This window comes from Cetorhinus maximus, chromosome 1 (genome assembly GCF_964194155.1).
Source record: "Cetorhinus maximus chromosome 1, sCetMax3.hap1.1, whole genome shotgun sequence".
Taxonomy (NCBI): domain Eukaryota; kingdom Metazoa; phylum Chordata; class Chondrichthyes; order Lamniformes; family Cetorhinidae; genus Cetorhinus; species Cetorhinus maximus.
Genome location: NC_135879.1, coordinates 243,662,310 through 243,684,345, shown reverse-complemented (window position 1 = coordinate 243,684,345; position 22,036 = coordinate 243,662,310). Strand labels below are relative to the sequence as shown.

The window sequence follows — 22,036 nt, the reverse complement described above, 5'->3', positions numbered from 1 at the left end:
TACCGTCGTGCCCCCAGCTGCCGCTGAATCTCAGGAACGCAGAATGTGCAAATCAAAGGCTGAGCTCCCCAGACATATCTTAACGAAATAGAATATGGGCCCTTGCTTTTATTTTACCCTTACTCCTACCTGAGTATATATATTCCTACTTGAGTGTCCATACACAGCAAGACCTGGACAACATTCAGGCTTGGGCTGATAAGTGGCAAGTAACATTTGCACCACACAAGTGCCAGGCTATGACCATTTTCAACAAGAGAGAATCTTAACCATCTCCCCCTTAACATTCAACAGCATTATCATCACTGAATCCCTCACTATCAACAATCTGGGGGTTACGATTAACCAGATAATTAACTGGACCAACCATATAAATACTGTGGCTACAAGAACAGGTCAGAGGCAAGTAACTCACCTCCTTACTTCAGAAAGCCTGTCCACCATCTACAAGGCACATGTCAGGAGTGTGACAGAATACTCTTCACTTGCCTGGATGAGTGCAGCTCCAACAACACTCAAGAAGCTCAACATCACCCAGGACAAATCAGCCTGTTTGATTGGAAACTCATCTGTCACAGTGGCCAGCAGTGTGTACCATTTACAAGATGCACTGCAGAAACGCACCAAGGCTCCTTAGGCAGCACCTTCCAAACCCATGACCTCTATCATCTAGAAGGACAAGGGCAGCAGATAGATGGGAACACCACCACTTGCAAGTTCCCCTCCACTCACCATCCTGACTTGGAAATATATCGCCGTTCCTTCACTGTCACTGGGTCAAAATCCTGGAACTCCCTCCCTAACAGCACTGTGGGTGTACCTACACCACATGGTCTGCAGCGGTTCAAGAAGGCAGCTCACCACCACTTTCTCAAGAGCAATTAGGGATGAGCAATAAATGCTGGCTTTGCCAGTGACACTCGCATCCCATGAAAGGATAAAGTTTTCATTGCCTTCCCAACCTCTCTCCTTGATGTGCTCTCAGGTCCAAATGATCAGATATAACACACATTAGATGCTTAAGGAGAACTATGCCTCTCTCAGGTTACTATTCCTACTCCATTTCTCTCACAGGCATTCCTGTCAGTAGCACCTTCCAAAACTGTGACCTTCATGTCCTAAAAGACAAAGGCAGCAGGTGCATGGGAACACCAAGTCTCAACATCCTGATTTGGGACTGTATCACCCAATCCTTCAGCATCATTAGGACAAAATCCTGCAATCACCTTCCTAGGAGCACTGCTCTGAAGGACAGTTCACCAGCACCTTCTCAGGACAACCAGAGATGGATAATAAATGATTCCCTAGGCAGTAACACTCAGAATTTTTTTTAAGATACAAATGTGATAACGAATTGTAAAACTGGTACCAAAATGGCATTATGTGCTATGGACCCATGTCAACAGGAACTGAGTTAAGACTGGCCAAACTTATTTCATATAATGCTTACAGATAGAAGATAGAAATTTTCATTCAACAATCTAGGTTGGCTTCAGACTCAAGTTACAAAGGGCATTATTCCACTGCACCGCCCAATCTCAAGAAAACCTTTGTCAAAAATTCTCTCACACATGTATGTTTATTATTTCATGATGTAACTTTATTAACAAGTAGCAATTTTCAAAGCTCCATTTCCATTTTCTGGAAGCAGGATTTTTTTTCACCAATTACATAACAAAGGTAATTGAAGGAAGAGTTTAGACAGGGTTCTCTTCACTCTAAGATAGGGCACGGTATATTGAGATTCTATACATTATGACCGAGCAGGAAAAGTGCAGTGTCTGTTGAGATTCTATACTTTGGGACCTAGCAGGAAAAGTGCACAGCCTGTTGAGATGCTATACATTGGGACCGAGCAGGAAGGGGGTAGGTATGCTGACATGTACATTAATTGCTCCCTTTCTGCAATGGCAGCTAACAAAATAGAGAAAAAGAACCCAATTCTAAACTTTTCCACTTCAAAGTTAATTCCTGGCATAAATTACTGGTGAAAACATTTTAATTCCATAATTAAGTCCACAAAAAAAAATAAACATCTAATATCTTTTGTCAAACTTGTTCTCAGTGGACTACTCCACAGATGATGGTGACCCAAGTTGATCATTGCAGTGTCTGTGCCCCTTAGGACTTCATAACATGAAAAATGCATATGGAGCAGCAACTGCATGACACCAGCAAGAAGTGCTTTCAGGATACTGAACCTCTCAGCCTTAGGTTTTATGCAGCTTTAATTAGATCAAGTTTAAATTTTAAAAGCAGTTTACCATAATGGATTTGCTTTGAGAACAGATGTGCAGTTTCTGAACATTCTCACTTTGGAAGCTGAGATAGGATTATACAAAATATACTAGCAAGGCAAATTAAATATATCTTATATACAGTGCTTTAAATGATCTTTGTAGACAGACTCCAACTGTGAGATGGAAACCAACCAACTCTTATAAAAATAATTGATGCTTTGATGCTTGGTGATTTCCTGAGTGACTACATTGTTTTTACTCATAAGGGACACTGTTCCTGCAAAAACATTTGTGACTTTGCTTGTAGATGCAAAAGCTTCTCTTCATTGCATATGAAATTTCTGATTATTTTCAGCCACCGGTCATTATTCGTTTTGGGGTTTTTTTTGCAATCATTGGCGGTTATGTGTATGAGCGTGTTGCCAATGGAAACAGATAAACCCTCACAGACCCCAACTGTAGTCTGGGAATGAAGGGACAACAAAATTGTCCTGTAATCACTCGATCAGTTCAATTTATTTAAAAAAAAACACTGGATGTTAGCAGGAAGATGTTCCCCTCCCCACCCTATCCTCTAACTGTGCCATACAGACCAGAGGATCTCCAGGATCAACCCGTAGCAGTGCTCAGCTAGCTGATATCAATCAAGGGCACCATAGTTGCCTTTAGTGCCCAGGACCAGACAGGGGGGAAAAAAATCAATCAGGCAAGTTTCTCATTGCCAATCACTATTCTTTGAACTTTACCCAAAAGTGCTCTAGTGTGGGTATAAGGCAACAACCACTTCAGGCTCTCACTGTGACACAGAATACCATGGACGGATTATATTACTTCTATAAATAAAAACTCGTTGAGTATAATGAGAAATAATAGGAAACTGCAGTCACCAGGGTGCAGTTCATCTGAGTACTGGTTGGTGTATGGAAGAGATGGGGACTGGCAAAGTATCAGGTCAATTCTTTTTGTTTAGAAATGTCATCAGTTCTGCAGAAGGATACCGTGGCATCAATAACAGTTAAGTTGCATAGAGAACAATTCTTATTCCTAGATATCAAACAATTACATAGACTGTCCAGCCAAGACAGATGGGAAAAAGAAAAAGGACATCAGGTTTTATTTGGGGAAATCGGTATGTGACAGATTGTCTGGAAGTTGAGCATGAATTAAAAGAACACACTGACCATGTTTTTTGTGGAACTTGTTTCATGCTTGCCAAGGCACAGGAAATTGGTATAGCACAGGTTATATGCAGTTTAAAACTACTTTCAACTTTGCTTCAACCTCAGGGAAGACACCTTACAGCACAAGCTCCAAATGGTTTTCTTTCAGAACTTCTCCACAATTTCCCACAGCAGCCTTCTGTGGCCTCTGAACAAAATTGCCAGTTTGATGTCAATGAATTATAGGAGAAGTTTTCTGCTGCAGTCTCACGCCCACTAAGAACAGGTTGCCCTAAACGTTTCAGTTAGAACTCTTGGAACAAACACATTGGAGCTGCAGTTACCTTCTGGTCCCAATTGTGAAAACACAATATTCCAACCCAAGGTGTCGCTAAGTCTTGTTCCCCTTTTCCCATCTCTTTACAATATCATTATTCTCCCTCTTGGGACAATCATTTAAAGACATAGGCCATTTACAGCAAAAAATTGATTACTTTAAATCTGTAGCACTATTTGAGTGTGATTCCAGCATTTACTAGTGTAAGGGTACAGAGAGGAAACCCATAGAGTCACACTGTGTCAGGCACAATGCTATTTATTTGTTAGCCGTCTTGTCCTTCATTCTTTCACTCACTGATTGGAGAATGCTAGGCTTTTGCTCCATGACTTGCACTAGCACCACATCAATGTACTCTTCCAGATCCCGCACATGCTCTTCCCTCTTCTGCAACTCCAATTCCTGCTGCAGGATTATTTTGATGAGCTCATCATGTGTAAGGTGGTAGTAGCGAGCGACTGGGTCCGTGGGCTTGGATTCCTGAAATGCAAGGAACCCAGTTTAAAAAAAAAATATACCATTATCAAATGAGTAGGGCCTCCCTTCCTGCCTCAATGAGTAAACATACAGTCTCGTGTACCACTGCACCAAACAGTTTGAGAAGGACCAGGTCTAACCCTTGGCTCTATTAAGCTACTGATCTCAGTTGAGGTGGAAACTCAGGCATTGCAAATGGCCTCTGGGCCAGAAATCCTGTTCATTTTTTTGCTCATGTCAGTTTGACTCAGTTAATAGCACTTCTCACCAGAAGTCTTTGGGGAGTTAAACTTCACTCCAGGATTTGAGCACATAATCCAGGCTTCCGTACAGTATTGAGGAAGTGCAGTATTGTCAGAGGTGCCGTCCTTTCATCGAGATATTAAACACAGGACAAGGTTTGCTGGGGATTGAATGGGACACTTCTATGTTTTTAATCATTCTTTAGCTGGCAGACTACTTGTGTTATCTAATAGAAAAGGAAGAAAAGAAAGCAAACATGGGAAAAAATGGAATGGGGGAAGAGAGATAAATATAATTAAAACCAATAGGGACTGATACACTCATGTGTAACCTGATGTTGACTATTGTTTTGGAAGGATGGGTAAATTAAAGGAATGGCATATCTAAATAAGCTGATTAACTGACAAACAAGCATTCACAGGAGAGAAGATCTTTTAATTGCCAGTCACCACCTCATTATTTTGGGAGCTAAGGGTGTTCCTTAATGGTTATTATTGCGATGTGGTCCTGTCATGTCCCACCACACCCAGTCCTCTCCAATCTAAAAATTAATAGTTGAACATGGCCAGCAGGTCTCCACGTCCTTTCTTATCTTAAATAACTTATCTAAGCCCTTCCATCATATACTGGCAGCAGACACCTTCCAAGAAACTTTCAAATAGACCACAATCAACCCCTTACATGAAAAGGGCAAGGACCTCAACAGCTGTCTCCCCTGCAGGCTCATCTTTCCTCAACTGCAATTAAACAATGCTGGCCTTCAGGCTAGACTCTGTCAACTGGAATAGCCCATCCAGACCAAACCTAGTTCACTGAAGAATGCCTCTTACAGGCAGACTGTTCAATGTTTCACACCTGTGAAACACAACACACTCGTCCGGAAAGGGTTTTCAAGCAGCAGAATGCAGCTTTGCTACTCTCTGTGCTCGAGTGGATGCTCTTTGGAGACAAATTCGGTTTGCAAGGATGGAGGGGGTCAAGGGGCCTATTTGCCTTCAAGAAGGTGGTGCTGAACTGCTGTCTTGAACCGTGGTGAAGGTACATTTTGACAGCAACAGTTAAGTCAATTTTTTTTCAGTGATTTTTACTGAATTCAAATTCCACTATCCGCCGTGGTGGGATTTGAACCCAGGTTCCCAGAGCATTACCCCGGGTCTCTGGATTACCAGTCCAGTGACAATACCACTACGCCACTACCTCTTCCAAGCCAATTAAGTACTTTTGAAATGTATAATGTATTATACTGTAGAAAATGTAGCAGCCAATTCACACACAGCAAGGTCTCACAAACAGCATATCTGTTTTATTGATGTCAGCAGCAGGATAAGTATTGGCCTGGGCACTGGGGAGGAATTCCTGGCTCTTCTTCGAATATTGCCATGGGATCTTTTCTGTCCATCTGATTGAGTAGATCGGTCCTCTGTTTAACATCTCATCCAAAGCACTGCACCTCCGATAATGCAGTACTACACCCTTAGGGAGAATTGCCAGCCTAGATTTTGTTCTCAAGTCCCTGGGGGTGCAGCTTGAACCCACAATATTCTAACTCAGGTGAGTGTTACCACTGAGCCATAACTGACACCCAATTACAGTGCGACATGTTGGCATAGTTACCTCTTTTTTCATTCTTTACAGGATGTGGGTGTCACTGGCAAGGTCAGCATTTGTTGCCAATCCCTAATTGCCCTTGAACAACACGACAATCAATGGCCATTTCATGGTTCCTCTAACTGAGGCCAGATTTGAATTTCTGATTTTATTTACTGAATTTAAATTCCAACAGCTGCCATGGTGGGACTTGAACCCATGTCCCCAGAGCATAAGCCTGACCTTTGGATTATTAGACCAGCGACATTACCGCCACACCACCATCTCCCACAATGCAAAAATTGGAATTTATAATGGAATACAAGAAATATATCTGTGCGTCCTGGTCCATTTATCTCTTGCCTTCTCACCTGAAAACTATACTTATCTCAACTTACCATATACAATGCTATGGGAGATCAAGCAGTCATGTTCCTAAAGCTTCTTCTGTTTCTATGTGATCTGATATTGTCACTATGCTGCTTTATTTCAGAATTCACATGAAAAGTACCATCTGCTACTTTAGATCCAAGTGGAACAAAGAGATTTTTGTGTGGTGAGCAACTTTTCAATTATGCCAACAATCTCGCTGGCTGAACAGCAAGTGCAACTTCCAGTAAATCCAACAGGATGAAGAGAGAAAGGGAGGAACAGAAAACAACATGAAAGCACTTTTATAGAGCAACTTGAGGTAACAGTGCAAGTGGCATTAATGGGAATAGGAGCTAAATTTAGCCATATTTCTCCAAGACTAGGACTCACAATCCCTGGAATCACTTTTGGCACATGTCTCTGCACTCTCACAAGGAATGTCCACAACATTGGATCTGACGTCCCTTGGGTGAGGCAAAGTCACAGAATCGTGCCTTATTGATTCCTGCTGGCTATGGCAGTGAATTCTGGACTCTGACAACTGCAACAGTCAGCATAACCCATGTGGAAACTACTTCATCACCTTGTTGGTCTTTAGTGTATATTTCTTAAACTTGCAGTGAAATGAACAGAGGAGAAAAAAAAAAAAAGTAGAGGTGTTAGTTGTCTCTAAACAAATAATTGCTGGCTGGATTTCCTCATTGGACCCAACTGAAAGTTAGACCCAAAAATGATCCAAATCTTGCACCCATTTTGCCTCTGCTCAGACATCCTCCCAATCTCATTAAAATACACTCAAAATTAAATTGGGAGAATATAAGCATGACCAACTGGAAGTCAAGAAAAGCACCAAACCCATACCATATAGCTCTTATCGAAGGATGAAAATTTAAATTGAACTTATTTAACCATCATTCATGCACATCAGGCATAGATGCTCAACAACCTCCAATCAGAATAACTTTTCAATTTTTAACATGATTTATACTTAGCCCAACAAATCCTTTCAAAAGGGAACAGAAAACACAGAGCAGCTCTGCGTGTGGGTTATTTTCCTTTCAATAATGCTTAACCATTTGTCGTTAAACAATGTAAGTAGCTGTTTTCTGGTGTGCCTGGAAATTTGGTCGGAATAGTTATGGAGTCCAGACCATCTCCCCCTGCCGGCATCCCAACCTAAGCCGTTGGAGGATACTTGTGTTTGAAAGTCAAAGGTGGGGCTAATTCTGAGAGTGGAGATTCATCCAGGCAGATGGTTTAATGGACTGATGAAAAGGGTTGAGGAGATTTGGCTGCATTGTAATAATGTACGTAACTCACTCTCACCCTGAATCTCACAATCTCAATTGTTTTGGGCCTGGTCACTCTTCTCTCTGAACAAAAATTCGAAGTAAACTTTTATGTTTGAGTTTGGTGAACCAACATGGATGCAACAGTGTGTGAATTTCTATATACAGTGACATACAGTGCATCATGTGGCTGTTGCACAAGTGCTTTGCATGACCCACATATGGTGGGCAATCAACGTGCAGATGTTATAACCAGAGATCTCCAATTACCTTTACTGCTTCCTGCTCCTCGTGCCCGGTTGCTGGTGACCTGATGGGGCTGATACTTCCTGTAGTCACGTTCTTCAGTTTCTCGAGCCCGCTGCTTAGTGTGCTACCAATACCCGACAGACCAGATTTCTTCTCCGTAAGCTGCACAGTGCTGCTGATAGGCTTCACGGGATGAGGGCTGGTGAGACAACAGAGAAAGTCACCTATATGACATGCTACAGCCGTACAGCGTTAAAACCCTTTTTTAAAAGAAAAAAAAAACTAATTTGGTCTCCTCAGGACAATTGCTGGGATGCAGATCCCCAGAGACCAGCAGACTTCCATCATCTCACTTTGACAATGCACAGAGAGTGTTTGCAGGCATCACACAGCCCAATCGCCCTCATCTTCTCTGAGGAGCCAGAGATATTTTGGCACCTCATGTCCTTTTCCACCCCTCTAAATTTTGCCCTCTTTCCTAAATGCTCTAATTTAAAATGATCAAAGGATTTGGTGGTGCTATTGGGGAGGGTATGGGAACCAGGAAGTAATGCTAGAGAAGGGAACTAAGGTGAACTGAATACTGGGAGAAATAGATAGCACTAGAGTGGGGAATAGTAAATTATTAGGTGGAGTCAGATTAAGGGAAGGAGTAAGAGAGTCTAAATCAGGGTAACTGTGCATGTTCTGAATGCACGGAGTGTGGTTAATAAGATTGGTGAATTACAGGTACAGATTGCCAAGTGGAAATATGATGTTGTGGCTATAACAGAGACCTGGCTCAAAGAAGGGCCGGACTGGGTGTTAAAATATTCCTCGATATAAGGTGTTCAGGAAATTTAGGAAAGGAAGGGATAGGGGTGGCAGTATTGATTAAGGAGATTGCAACGCTGGAAAGAGACGATGTCCCAGCGAGATCAAGGACAGATTCGATTTGCCAAAGCTAAGGAACAAAAAAGATGCAATTACATCACTCAGTGTAGTCTATAGGCCACCAACTATTGAAAAGGATATAGAGGAACAAATTTGCAGCAAGGACATTACAGAGAGGTGTAAGAATTATAGGGTAGTTATAATGGGGGACTTTAATTATCCAAACAAAGACTGAGAGTGTAGAAATGTAAAGGGCAGAGAGGGGCAAGAGTTCCTACAACGTGTTCAGGAAACTTTTCTACAGCAGTATGTTTCCCGTCCAATGAGAAAGGAGGCAATGCTGGACCTGGTTCTTGAGAATGAGGTGGGCCAACTGGATCAAGTGTCAGTAGGAGAACCTTTTGGGGACAGTGATCATTGTATCATAAGGTTTAGACTGACTATGGAAAGGACAAAGAACAATCTAAAGTAAGAATAATTAACTGGGGGAAAGCCAGCTTCACTGGGGATCTGGGCCAAATAAATTGGAGTCGACGGTTGGCAGGGAAAATGAATAATGGGCTACCTTTAAAGAAGAGATAGTTTGGGTACAGTCAAGGTATATTCCCTCAAAAGGGAAAGTTAGGGCAAACAAATCCAGAGTTCCCTGGATGACGAAAGAGATAGAGATTAAAAGGAAGAAAAAGTGCGCTTCTGATAGACAACAGATAGAAAATACAATTGCAAACCATGGTTAATTTTAGAAGGTTCAAAGGGGAAGTGATAAAGCAAATAAGAGAAGCAAAGAGAGATTATGAAAAGAGATTGGCAGCTAATATAAAAGGGAATCCTAAAGTCTTCTATAGGTGTGTATGTATGTATTGGATGGGATCTCTGTACTTAAAATTGATAAAGCACCAGGACCGAATGAGATGCATCCAAGGATGCTGAGGAAAGTGAGAGTGAAAATTGCTGAGCCACTGGCCATAATTTTCCAGTTTTGCTTAGACTCAGGAATAGTGCCAGCGGACTGGAGAATTACAAATATTACACCCTTGTTCAAAAAAGTGTAAAGATAAGCCCAGCAACTACAGGTCATTCAGTTTAACTTCGATGGTGGGGAAACTTCTAGAAACAATAATTTGACACAAAATTAATAGTCACCTGGACAAATGCAGGTGAATTAAGGAAAGCCAGTACAGATTTGCTAAGGGAAAACCAAGTTTAATTAACTTGCTGGAGATTTTTGAAGAGGTAACAGAGAGGGTTGAAGAGGACAATGCTGTTGATGTGGTGTATGTGGACTTCCAAAAAGCATTTGATACAGTGCTGCACAACAGACTTGTGAGCAGAGTTATAGCTTGCAGAATAAAAGGAACAGTAGCAATAGGGATATGAAATTGGCTAAATGATAGGAAGCAGAGAGCAGTGGTTAATGGATGCTTTTTGAACTGGAGGAATGCTTGTAATGGAATTCTCCAAGGGTCAGAGATGGGACTCTTGCTCTTCCTGATATATATTAATGACCTAAACCTTGTGTACAGGGCACAATTTCAAAATTTGCAGATGATATGAAACTTAGAAGCATTGTGAACTGTGAGGAGGATAGTGTAGAACTGCAAAATGACATCGACAAGTTGGTGGAATAGGTGGATAGTTGGCAGATGAAGCTGAATGTGGAGAATTATGAAGTGATTCACGACAGAGGATACAAAAAAAATTCCAGCAATAGCTGTAAAGTAGGAGGTGGAAGGGAGAGGGGAACTTGGCGAAATTACAATCACTAGGGAAGCGATACTGAGCAAACTGATGGAGCTGTGGGCTGACAAGTCTCCGGGTCCTGATGGGCTTCATCCTAGGGTGTTAAAAGAGCTGGCTAATGAGGTAGTAAATGTGTTGGTGTTAATTTCCCAAAATTCCCTAGATTCTGGAAAGGTTGCATCAGACTGCTAAGTAGCAAATATAATCCTTTCATTCAAGAAGGGAGGGAGGCAGAAAACAGGAAACTATAGGCCAGTTAACTTGGCGTCTGTCATGGGGAAGCTGTTAGAGCCGATCATTAAAGAGATATAGCTGGGCACTTAGAAAAACTCAAGGTAATCAGAAAGAGTCAGCATGGTTTTATGAAAGGGAAATCAAGTTTAACCAATTTATTGGAGTTCTTTGAAGAAGTAACATGCACTGTGGGTAAAGGGGAGGCTGTAGACGCACTGAACTTGGATTTCCAGAAAGCATTTGATAAGGTGCCACATCAAAGTTATTGCAGAAATTAAAAGTTCACGCTGTAGTGGGTAACATATTAGCCTGGATAGAAGATTAGCTGGCTGGCAGAAAACAGACATTATGCGTAAATGGGTCTTTCTCAGATTGGCAGGATGTGACAAGTGGCATCCTTCAGGGGCCTGTGTTGGGGCCTCAACTTTTTACAATTTACATCAATGACTTAGATGAGGGGAACGAAGTCATTGTAGCTAAATTTTCAGACGACACAAAGATAGGTAGGAAATTATGTTGTGAAGAAGACATAAGGAGTTTGCAGATATGGATAAGTTGAGTGAGCGGGCAAGAATCTGGCAGATGGAGTATAATATGCAAAAATGTGAAGTTGTTCACTTTGGCAGGAAGAACAAAAAAGCAAAGTGTTACTTAAATGGAGAATGACTGCAGAATTCTGAGGTGCAGTGGGATCTAGTTGTTCTTGTGCATGAGTCACATAAAGTTAGTATGCAGGTATGGCATGTAATCAAGAAGGCTAATCGAGTGCTATCCTTTATTACATAAAAGGATAAAAGCAAAATACTGCGGATGCTGAAAAAGAAAAATTACTGGAAAAACTCGCCCGGCCTGACAGCATCTGTGGACAGAAAGACAAAGAGTTAACATTTCGAGTCTGAAGAAGAGTCATACGGACTCGAAATGTTAACTCTGACTTTCTCTCCACAGACCTGTCAGACCTCCTGAGTTCTTCCAGCAATTTTTGTTTTTGTTACAAAAGTAAGAATGTTATGCTTCAGTTATACATGGCATTGGTAAGACCGCATCTCGAATACTGTGTGCAATTTTGGTCTCCTTATTTAAGGAAGGGTGTAAATGCGTGGAGGCAGTTCAGAGAACAGTTCCAGTTCACTGGATTGATACCTGGAATGAGTGGGTTGTCTTATTATGAGGAAAGGTTGGACAGACTGGGCTTGTTTCCACTGGAGTTTAGAAGAGTGAGGGATATTTGATTGAAGTTATACAAGATCCTGAACGGCCTTGACAAGGTTGACGTGGAAATGATTATTTCTTTTGTGGGTGAGTCCAGAACTAGGGGGCACTGTTTTAAAATTAGGGGTCGCCCTTATAGGACAGAGATGAGATTTTTTTTCTCTCAGAAGGTTGCGTGACTTTGGAACACTCTGCCTCAGAAGGCGGTGGAGGTGGGGTCATTGAATATTTGTAAGGCAGAAGTAGATTGATTCACTTGCCTAACAAGAATATGAGGTTATCAGGGGTAGTTGGGAATGTGGAACACGAAACACAAACAGATCAGCCATGATCTTATTGAATGGCGGAGCAGGTTCGAGGAGCCGAATGGCCTACTCCTGTTCCTATTTCGTATCCTGGATTCATTTTGGTAGGAAAAACACGGAGAGACAGTAGAAAATAAAGGGTACAAACCTAAAGTGGGTGCAGGAGCAGAGTGACATGGGTGTATATGTGCATAAATCATTGAAGGTGGCAGAACAGGTTGAGAGCACAGTTAATAAAGCATACAATATCCTAGGCTTTATTAATATGGGCAAAGAGCACAAGAGCAAGGACATTATGTTAACCCTATATAAAATACTGGTTGGGTCTCAACTGGTGTCCAGTTCAGGGCATCATACTTTAGGAAAGATGTGAAGGCATTAGAGAGGGCGCAGAAAAGATTCATGAGAATCATTCCAGTTATAAAGATAGGTTGGAGAAATTGGGACTGGTTTGCTTGTAGAAGAGAAGGCTGAGAAGAGATTTGATAGAGGTGTTCAAAATCATGAAGGCTCTGAACAGAGTAGATAGGGGAAAAATTGTTCCCACTCATGAGAAGGACCAAGAATGAGAAGGCACAGATTTGAAATAATTGGCAAAGGAAGAATGGCGACATGAGGAAAAACTTTATCATGCGGCGAGTGGTTTCGATCTGGAATGCACTGACTGGGAATGTGGTGGAGGCAGGCTCAATCGAGGCATTCAAAAGGGAATTAGATAGTTATATGAAAAGGAAGAATGAGCACGGTTACAGTGAGAAGGTGGGGAAATGGCACTAGGCAAACTGATCATTTGGAAAACCGGTGCAGAAACAATGGGCCGAATGCTGTACAATTCTGTAGACCACAGCTAGGTTACTGCGTCCAGTTTTGGCCACATTATGTGATCACATTAGAGATGGTAGACAAATGATTTACAAGGATGTTGTCAGGAATTGAGAATATTAGCTATTGAAAGATCGGATAGGCTGGGGTTGATTTCTTTGGAACAGATGCGGCCAAGGAGAGATTTAATTGAGGTCTATAACGTTACGAGGGGTCTAAATAGAGTGGATAAGAAAGACCTATTTTCCTCAGCTGTGAGCATAGACTTGAAGTAATTGGTCGAAAGATTAGAGGGGAGTAGAGGAGAAATTCTTTCACTCAGAGGGTGGTGAGGATCTGGAACTCATTATGTGAAAGGGTGGGAGAAGCAGAAACCTTCATTGCATTTTAAAAACGCTTGGATTTGCACTTGTTTTGTGATAACCTATAGGGCTATGAGCCAAGAGCCGGAAGGTGGGATTAGACTGGATAGCTCTTTTTCAGCCAGCATGGAAACCTGGACCACCTGGAAGTTCCCCTCCAAGTCACTCACCATCCTGACTTAGAAATATGTCGCTGTTCCTTCACTGTCGCTGGGTCAAAATCCTGGAACTCCCTCCCTAACAGCACTGTGGGTGTACCTACACCACATGGACTGCAGCGGTTCAAGAAAGCAGCTCACCACCACCTTCTCAAGGACAATTAGGGATGGGCAATAAATGCTGGCCTAGCCAGTGATGCTCACATCCCATGAATGAATAAACAAAAACGATGGGCTGAATGGCCTTCTTCTGGCTGTAAGTCTATGTTTGATAGGATAGATATGGAGAAACCATTTCCTCCGATGATAGAATCAACATAAGGGGACATAACCTAAAATTAGAGCTGGGCAGTTCAGGGGTGATGCCAGACAGCACTTCTTCACACAAAGGGTAATGAAAATCTGCAACTCTTTCCGCCCCCCCAACCCTGCCCACTCAACTCCCACAAGGACTGTTGATGCTGGACAGCAATTTGAACTTTCAGGACTGGGATCGATAAATCTTTATTGGGTTAAGGGTTTCAAGAAGGGTATCCAAAGTAGGTAAATGGCGATGAGGTACAGGTCAGCCAGAATCGAACTGAATGGCAGAACAACTCCTAGTGGCTAAACGGCCTACTTCTAATGTTCCTAATTCAGTTCCACCCACACAACACACTCCACCTATAAATGTGTCACCTATAAATGAGCATAGGCAAGCTACTTGACTAGAGAGTATTACAACCGAACTCCAGCCTCAGCTCCCAAACACACTTTCCAGAAGTCGCTGGATATTGATAGAGGGCAGACAGATTCGTCCCTTCCCTCCTGCACAGACATTGAGGTTAAATGCAGGATTTGCCAGGATTTCCTAGTCCATATTGTTCAGTATCACAGTACACATACTGAGGACTGAGAGGGAGAGAGAGACAATTGACTGATTCATGTTCAATGTTACAACAATAAAGGCTTCATTCACTCCATAGCTAAATAGAACTCAAAGCTGGCAGCAGACTGACGCCAACAGCGTGGGTTCAATTCCCATACTGGCTGAGGTCATCCATCAAGGCCCCGCCCTCTCAACCTCACCTCTCGCCTGAGGTGTGGTGACCCTCAGGTTAAACTCACCACCAGTTGTCTCTCTCTCTCTCTCTCTCTAATGAGAGAGCAGCCCATGGCCCTCTGGGATTACAGCGACTTTCATTTACTTTTTTTATTCTCTTGGAACAAAGGGGAGTTGTTTTTCCACTGCAGTTCCTCAACCTTTGTGCTCAGATCCCAGGCTACATCACAAAATAACATGCGCCTAATCCATCATCAAATAAGTAATGTTGCTCAGAATGGCCAGAAGTGCAACTGGTGTGCAAAATGGAAATGGTCACAGGCCCAGGATGGTGGTGAGCTGTCTCCTGATATTAGAGTAAGCAGCGTTGCTGAAGTAGAATGGAGGCAGTGACTGCCAGCTACCCTATTGACTGCTTCTTTCCAGAGATCTGGACTGACTCATTTAGCAGTCAACAGAACTGTTTTTTTTTGAGTCTTTGCAGCAGGAACCAAAACTGTCCCTGTCACCTCAACATCAGAGGCAGCAAAAAGAAAAACTCAATTCCTACTTTTGGGATCAGCTTTTAGTGTTCCCTATTTACGCAGTACAATACCAGCTGCTAGATCTAGCCATTTGGTTTCAAGATATAATTTTACTGTGAAGCACAACACTGAAATCTCAAACACAGGACAAAGCTATAGATACCCTCAAGCCACAGGCGTAGACACTCGTCCACTCTAAGTTTCAGCAACGGGGTCAGTATTTTTGACAACTCAAATAAATGATTGCCTTGGTTCCATGATAAGACAAACATAAGCATTGCCAGGTCATCAGCTCAAAACTATTCCAGTACTTCAGTGCAAGTCCAGGCTGACATGTCACTGTAGTACTGAGGGAGTACTGCACTGCCAAACTTCAAATAGGGCATTAAACCGAGGCCCCCTTCTGCCCACTATTCTGAGATCAAAAAGAGTCGAGAGTTTTGAGCCCCTATTTATCCTCAACCAACACACTAAAAGCAGATTAACTAGTCATTCAACTCCCCACTGTTCTGAATGGTAGGCTTTTACACAACACCAACAGTCATTGCATCTCAAAATCATTGAATTCCTCAGGGAGTTACCTGCAAGGCAGGAGTTGTACAGATACAAATCCAAAAATGAGGAATAAAATTAATTAGCATTTATTTCCAATATATGACAAAATGAGCTGCAAAGTCTAGTCTCAGCCCTATGTTCCTAATCACAAAAAAAGGACACAGCCCCTGCTGGGCTGGTTTTGGGCCTGGGAAGGTGGCAGCACTAAATGACAATACACTGCACAAGCTTTGGACAGAGACATCAGTAGAGCACAGACATGTAATAAAGACCTTGTTTTTGCATTTATATAGCTCTCCATTCTGTGCTCAAATTCATCTTTGAAATGGAGCAGTCAATGTGCTAGTTGAGAAATCCACTTATAGGTTCTCTACTATTGTCTACCACAAGCCTACCTTCACTGATTAACATACACATTGGGATTCCTACAGCTCTACGCGCTATAAGAATGGCCTTATTGGTAATCTCCTAAATAGGGCCCTAGCCATTTGCTCACCGTGGAAGCTTGACACCAATAGGGCGCATCAAAGCTATCCTGCAGGGTAATGGCTACTCCGATCAGACTGTCACTCACTGTGTATCATGCATACTCACAAATAGGCCTGAGGTCGCCACATTTGGGCCTGAAAAGTGCCTAGTCTACCTGAAATTATCCTGGAAGTGTAAGGTGTCTTGAAAATTTAAGCAACAGGTGAACCTAGCCATTTCACATTACTACTATGCAGTAGCAACACAAATGGTGTTTGCCACTAACAGGATGCTGCCATTAAGCCAAAAATGACATTCTGCCCACCACACAAATGAGTAAAGTGGTAGATGAATTTCAGTGCCAGTGTGATGCTAGGCACATTGGGCATACATCCCAACAGCTGGCAGATCATATCAAACAGCATGTCCCTTCAGCTGTTCGCAACAGGCAGAGTACTGACCGTACTCAACCAGTCCGTGCTTGCAAAACTCAGAACACAATGTCTAATGTTGAGTGTGATTCTGCGACTAGACAGCACCTGCTGAATAATCCAGAGTGTGCTAAGAATTACACTAACAACCGAACTAAAATTATCAGTTGGGCTCGCAATGTGACTCAGTTATGCTTACTAGAAGCTACATATACTCATAGGCAGGCAAGAAAAAGGAACATATCCAGACATTGTGCTTTTATTGAATTAAATAAAAATGCAGGGGACAATAATTCCCTGGTGCATTAGCCATGGCAACATCTTGACCAGAGTTGACTTGCTAACCCTTTTTTCTGCAGTGTAAATTGTTACTCTCTTTGAAATTTGGCATTCTTTTGTCAGTCTTGATGAATGCACCATGAAAAGCTTTGACAGCATGTCTCTTTCTTCAGCAATAATCAAGTAATTTTTTTCCCCAAGTGCAGCACTGCTGTTATTTAGGAACCCGCAGCAGGCAATTTATGCAGGACAAGATCCCATTAACAGTAATAAGGTAATGAGGTAATGATTAGATAATCTATTTTGGGGATGTTAGCTGAGGGATAAATACTGGCTCAGAATGGCAGAATAATTCCCCTGATGTCTATGAGATCTTTCACGTTCACCTGAGAGGGCAGATGGGGCCTAGGTTTAAAGTCTTATCAGAAAGACTCACTCCTGATAATGCAGCACTCCCCTCAGTACAACACTGGACAGTCAGCACGCATTGTGTGCTCAAGTCTCTGAAGTGGGGTTTGAACCTGCAACCTTCTGGTGAAACGAGAAGGTTAACAACTGAACCATGGCTGGCTAAAGTTTATGACAAATCTATGTCTTATTGTGCGTTTAGTCTAGCTCATCTTAACTTGTCTTTAATTAGTTTTAGTTGGGGTTCTTTTAAGTACTCAACTTTCTGAAGTTGTTAACCAACTTTTGTTAGTTTTCTGGGCATGCACCTGTTCTCTGTGGCAGCCACTTATAAAGGACTGTTGTTAGTAGGAAGAATGAAGGTATTGGCCCTGTTTGAATACTCAGAGTAGAGATAGAGATTTTTCTCTTCATTCTCAGGATGTGGGTGTCACTGGCAAGGCTAGGCATTTATTGCCCATCCCTAGTTGCCTAAGATGTTGTTGGTAGGCTGCCTTCTTGAATCTCTGCAGCAGTTTGCTACAAGTGAGGGGTTTGCTATGCCAGTTCAGAGGACAGTTAAGAATCAACCACATTAGGTTGGGACTATTTCTTTTATTCTTTCACGGGATGTGGGCATCGCTGGCTGGGCCAATATTTATTGCCCATCCCTAATTGCCCTTGAGAAGGTAGTGGTGAGCTGCCTTCTTGAACCACTGCAGTCCATGTGGTGTAGGTACACCCACAGTGCTGTTAGGGAGGGAGTTCCAAGATTTTGACCCAGCGACAGTGAAGGAACGGCGATATATTTCCAAGTCAGGATGATGAGTGACTTGGAGGGGAACTTCCAGGTGGTGTTCCCATCTATCTGCTGCCCTTGTCCTTCTAGATGCTAGTGGTCATGGGTTTGGAAGGTGAATCTTTGAAGAAGGGACTGCAGCAACCTAAGACCAGACCAGGTCTCCCTCCATAAAGAACATCAATGAACTGTTGGGGTTTCTTTGACAATCCAACAGTATTGTGATCACTTTTACTGGCACCAGCTTTTTATTTCCAGATTTTTTTGAACCAAATTCTAATCTGCCCGGGTGGGATTTAAACTCATGTTCTCGAGGTTGCTAGCACAATTTTTAAAAAATGCACATCCCTTTTCATAAATCTGGAATTGAAAGCAAGTCTCAGTAACGGTGACCATGAAACCATCATTGATTGTTGTAAAAACCCATCTGGTTCACTAATGTCCTTTAGGGAAGGAAATCTGCTGTCCTTACCTGGTCTGGCCCACATGTGACTCCAGACCCACAGGAAATGTGGTTGACTCTTAACTGAAATGGCTGAGCAAGGCACTCCTTCTCAAAGGCCATTAGGGATGGGTAATGCCAGCCTTGCAAGTGATGCCCACATCCCTCGAAAGAACGATTTTAAAAATGTGTTGGAATATGTTTTGCAACTTCCCTTGTGTTTGCCTCTTAACCTCCTCACAGCACTGATTCATGTTGTGGCATGGCTTGAAATCAAATGAGAAAATGCCAAATACATTCTGGTCCTTTAATCCTCTCCTTTGAAACAAATCCAACCTTTGACATGCTGTAACATCATGCTGGGCTTTTTCTAAACCACTAATTTCTGGGTCAGTCAGTATTACAATTGCACGGAATTTTACAGCACAGAAACAAACCATTTGGCCCACTTGGTCAATGTCAGTGTTCCTGCTCCACACAAGCCTCCTCCCAACCCCTCTTTATCTCACACCATCAACACATCCTTCTATTCCATCCTCCCTCACGTCTTCATCCAGCTTCCCATTAAACACACAAATTCAAGGCTTGATGCAAATCCAAATTGGACAGACACGTGAGGGTCACTCCTGAAGAGAATCTCCAGAATTTCCTTTAGGATAAGGCTTCGCGTTCCACACGGACACTCAGACTTGTACTGCGGAACATCCCTGTGGATAAAAAATGAACTTACCTTCTGGTACGGTCCAGTAAGCTGTCAAATCTACACACTGCTGCTGGAGAAAATCAGGCCTCAAGAGAAATAAAGCTGGGGGTTAAAACACTCTGACTCACAACAGGTGTCCATACCACACAAGCTAGATGTACAGCAACCCTGACTACCAGCCAGCAACCTCCTCCACATCAAGTATCTTAAAACTAGGAGCATCCAACCAGTCAGCCAACATGACTCCATTATCAGAATGAAACAACCTCAGCTAAACGTTCTTACAGCCTTGCAACACGCAAGTGAGGGATAAGATTTCCATTAAACTGAAAGCAAAATACACATTTAATTCCTGATCTATTGTGATATCAGTCAGGGCCCCATAATTGCCCTTCATGTCTTTAAGCTGGGGCAGCCAGAATTCCTGCTCCTGATCACTATTAGCTACTCTAGCTGGGATGTACACACTTTGGTTTTGGGTGGAACAAGGCTAACCATTAATGTCCCTTCCTGGTTGAGACTATTTAGGCTCACTCATTCAGAAATGAGCACCTAGTGGAGATACTGGAGAGGGCATCAATGTTCAAGATTCCCCAGCCAGGGGAAACAGCCCCTCAGAATTTACCCTGTCAAGCCTCTTCCAGAATTTTGTGTGTTTCAATTCTTCAATATTAATGGCACCCTGGGACGGTGGGTGGGACACTGTCCTCCTGCACCCTGGGATGGTGGGCGGGACACTGTCCTCCTGCACCGTGGGATGGTGGGCGGGCCACTGTCCTTTCACACCCTGGGACGGTGGGTGAGATACTGTCCTCCTGCACCCTGGGATGGTGGGTGGGACACTGTCCTCCTGCACCCTGAGATGGTGGGTGGGACACTGTCCTCCTGCACCCTGGGACGGTGGGTGGGACACTGTCCTTTCACACCCGGGGACGGTGGGTGGGACACTGTCCTCCTGCACCCTGGGATGGTGGGTGGGACACTGTCCTTTCACACCCTGGGATGGTGGGTGGGACACTGTCCTCCTGCACCCTGGGATGGTGGGTGGGACACTGTCCTCCTGCACCCTGGGACGGTGGGAGGGACACTGTCCTTTCACACCCGGGGACGGTGGGTGGGACACTGTCCTTTCACACCCTGGGACGGTGGGTGGGACACTGTCCTTTCACACCCTGGGACGGTGGGCGGGACACTGTCCTTTCACACCCTGGGACGGTGGGTGGGACACTGTCCTTTCACACCCTGGGACGGTGGGTGGGACACTGTCCTCCTGCACCCTGGGACGGTGGGTGGGACACTGTCCTTTCACACCCTGGGACGGTGGGTGGGACACTGTCCTTTCACACCCTGGGACGGTGGGTGGGACACTGTCCTTTCGCACCCTGGGATGGTGGGTGGGACACTGTCCTTTCACACCCTGGGACGGTGGGCGGGACACTGTCCTCCTGCACCCTGGGACGGTGGGTGGGACACTGTCCTTTCGCACCCTGGGACGGTGGGCGGGACACTGTCCTTTCACACCCTGGGACGGTGGGCGGGACACTGTCCTCCTGCACCCTGGGACGGTGGGTGGGACACTGTCCTTTCACACCCTGGGACGGTGGGTGGGACACTGTCCTTTCACACCCTGGGACGGTGGGTGGGACACTGTCCTTTCACACCCTGGGACGGTGGGTGGGACACTGTCCTCCTGCACCCTGGGACGGTGGGTGGGACACTGTCCTCCTGCACCCTGGGACGGTGGGCGGGACACTGTCCTCCTGCACCCTGGGACGGTGGGTGAGACACTGTCCTCCTGCACCCTGGGACGGTGGGCGGGACACTGTCCTTTCACACCCTGGGACGGTGGGTGGGACACTGTCCTCCTGCACCCTGGGATGGTGGGTGGGACACTGTCCTTTCACACCCTGGGATGGTGGGTGGGACACTGTCCTTTCACACCCTGGGCCGGTGGGTGGGACACTGTCCTTTCACACCCTCAGATGGTGGGTGGGACACTGTCCTTTCACACCCTGGGACGGTGGGTGGGACACTGTCCTTTCACACCCTGGGACGGTGGGTGGGACACTGTCCTTTCACACCCTGGGACGGTGGGTGGGACACTGTCCTTTCGCACCCTGGGATGGTGGGCGGGACACTGTCCTTTCACACTCTGGGACGGTGGGTGGGACACTGTCCTTTCGCACCCTGGGACGGTGGGTGGGACACTGTCCTTTCACACCCTGGGACGGTGGGTGGGACACTGTCCTCCTGCACCCTGGGACGGTGGGTGGGACACTGTCCTTTCACACCCTGGGACGGTGGGTGGGACACTGTCCTTTCACACCCTGGGACGGTGGGTGGGACACTGTCCTCCTGCACCCTGCGATGGTGGACGGGACACTGTCCTTTCACACCCTGGGATGGTGGGTGGGACACTGTCCTCCTGCACCCTGCGATGGTGGACGGGACACTGTCCTTTCACACCCTGGGACGGTGGGCGGGACACTGTCCTCCTGCACCCTGCGATGGTGGACGGGACACTGTCCTTTCACACCCTGGGACGGTGGGTGGGACACTGTCCTTTCACACCCTGGTACGGTGGGTGAGACACTGTCCTTTCACACCCTGGGACGGTGGGTGAGACACTGTCCTTTCACACCCTGGGACGGTGGGTGGGACACTGTCCTTTCACACCCTGGGACGGTGGGTGGGACACTGTCCTTTCGTACCCTGGGACGGTGGGTGGGACACTGTCCTCCTGCAC

General features: G+C 44.5%; 1 protein-coding gene across 3 annotated transcripts in view; it reads right to left on the bottom strand.

Annotated features, from left to right (window-relative positions):
- Positions 1-1,578: 1,578 nt before the first annotated feature.
- The window catches only part of LOC144688430 (uncharacterized), a 125,004-nt gene continuing 104,546 nt past the window's right edge, over positions 1,579-22,036 (bottom strand). For all 3 annotated transcript variants that reach the window (XM_078554953.1, XM_078554962.1, XM_078554969.1), the window contains exons 5-6: positions 7,976-8,153; positions 1,579-4,217 (exon numbers count right to left, since the gene is read on the bottom strand). In XM_078554953.1, coding sequence (XP_078411079.1) covers positions 3,996-4,217; positions 7,976-8,153 — 400 coding nt within the window. In that variant the 3' untranslated portion in view covers positions 1,579-3,995. The remainder of the gene's footprint in view (positions 4,218-7,975; positions 8,154-22,036) is intronic.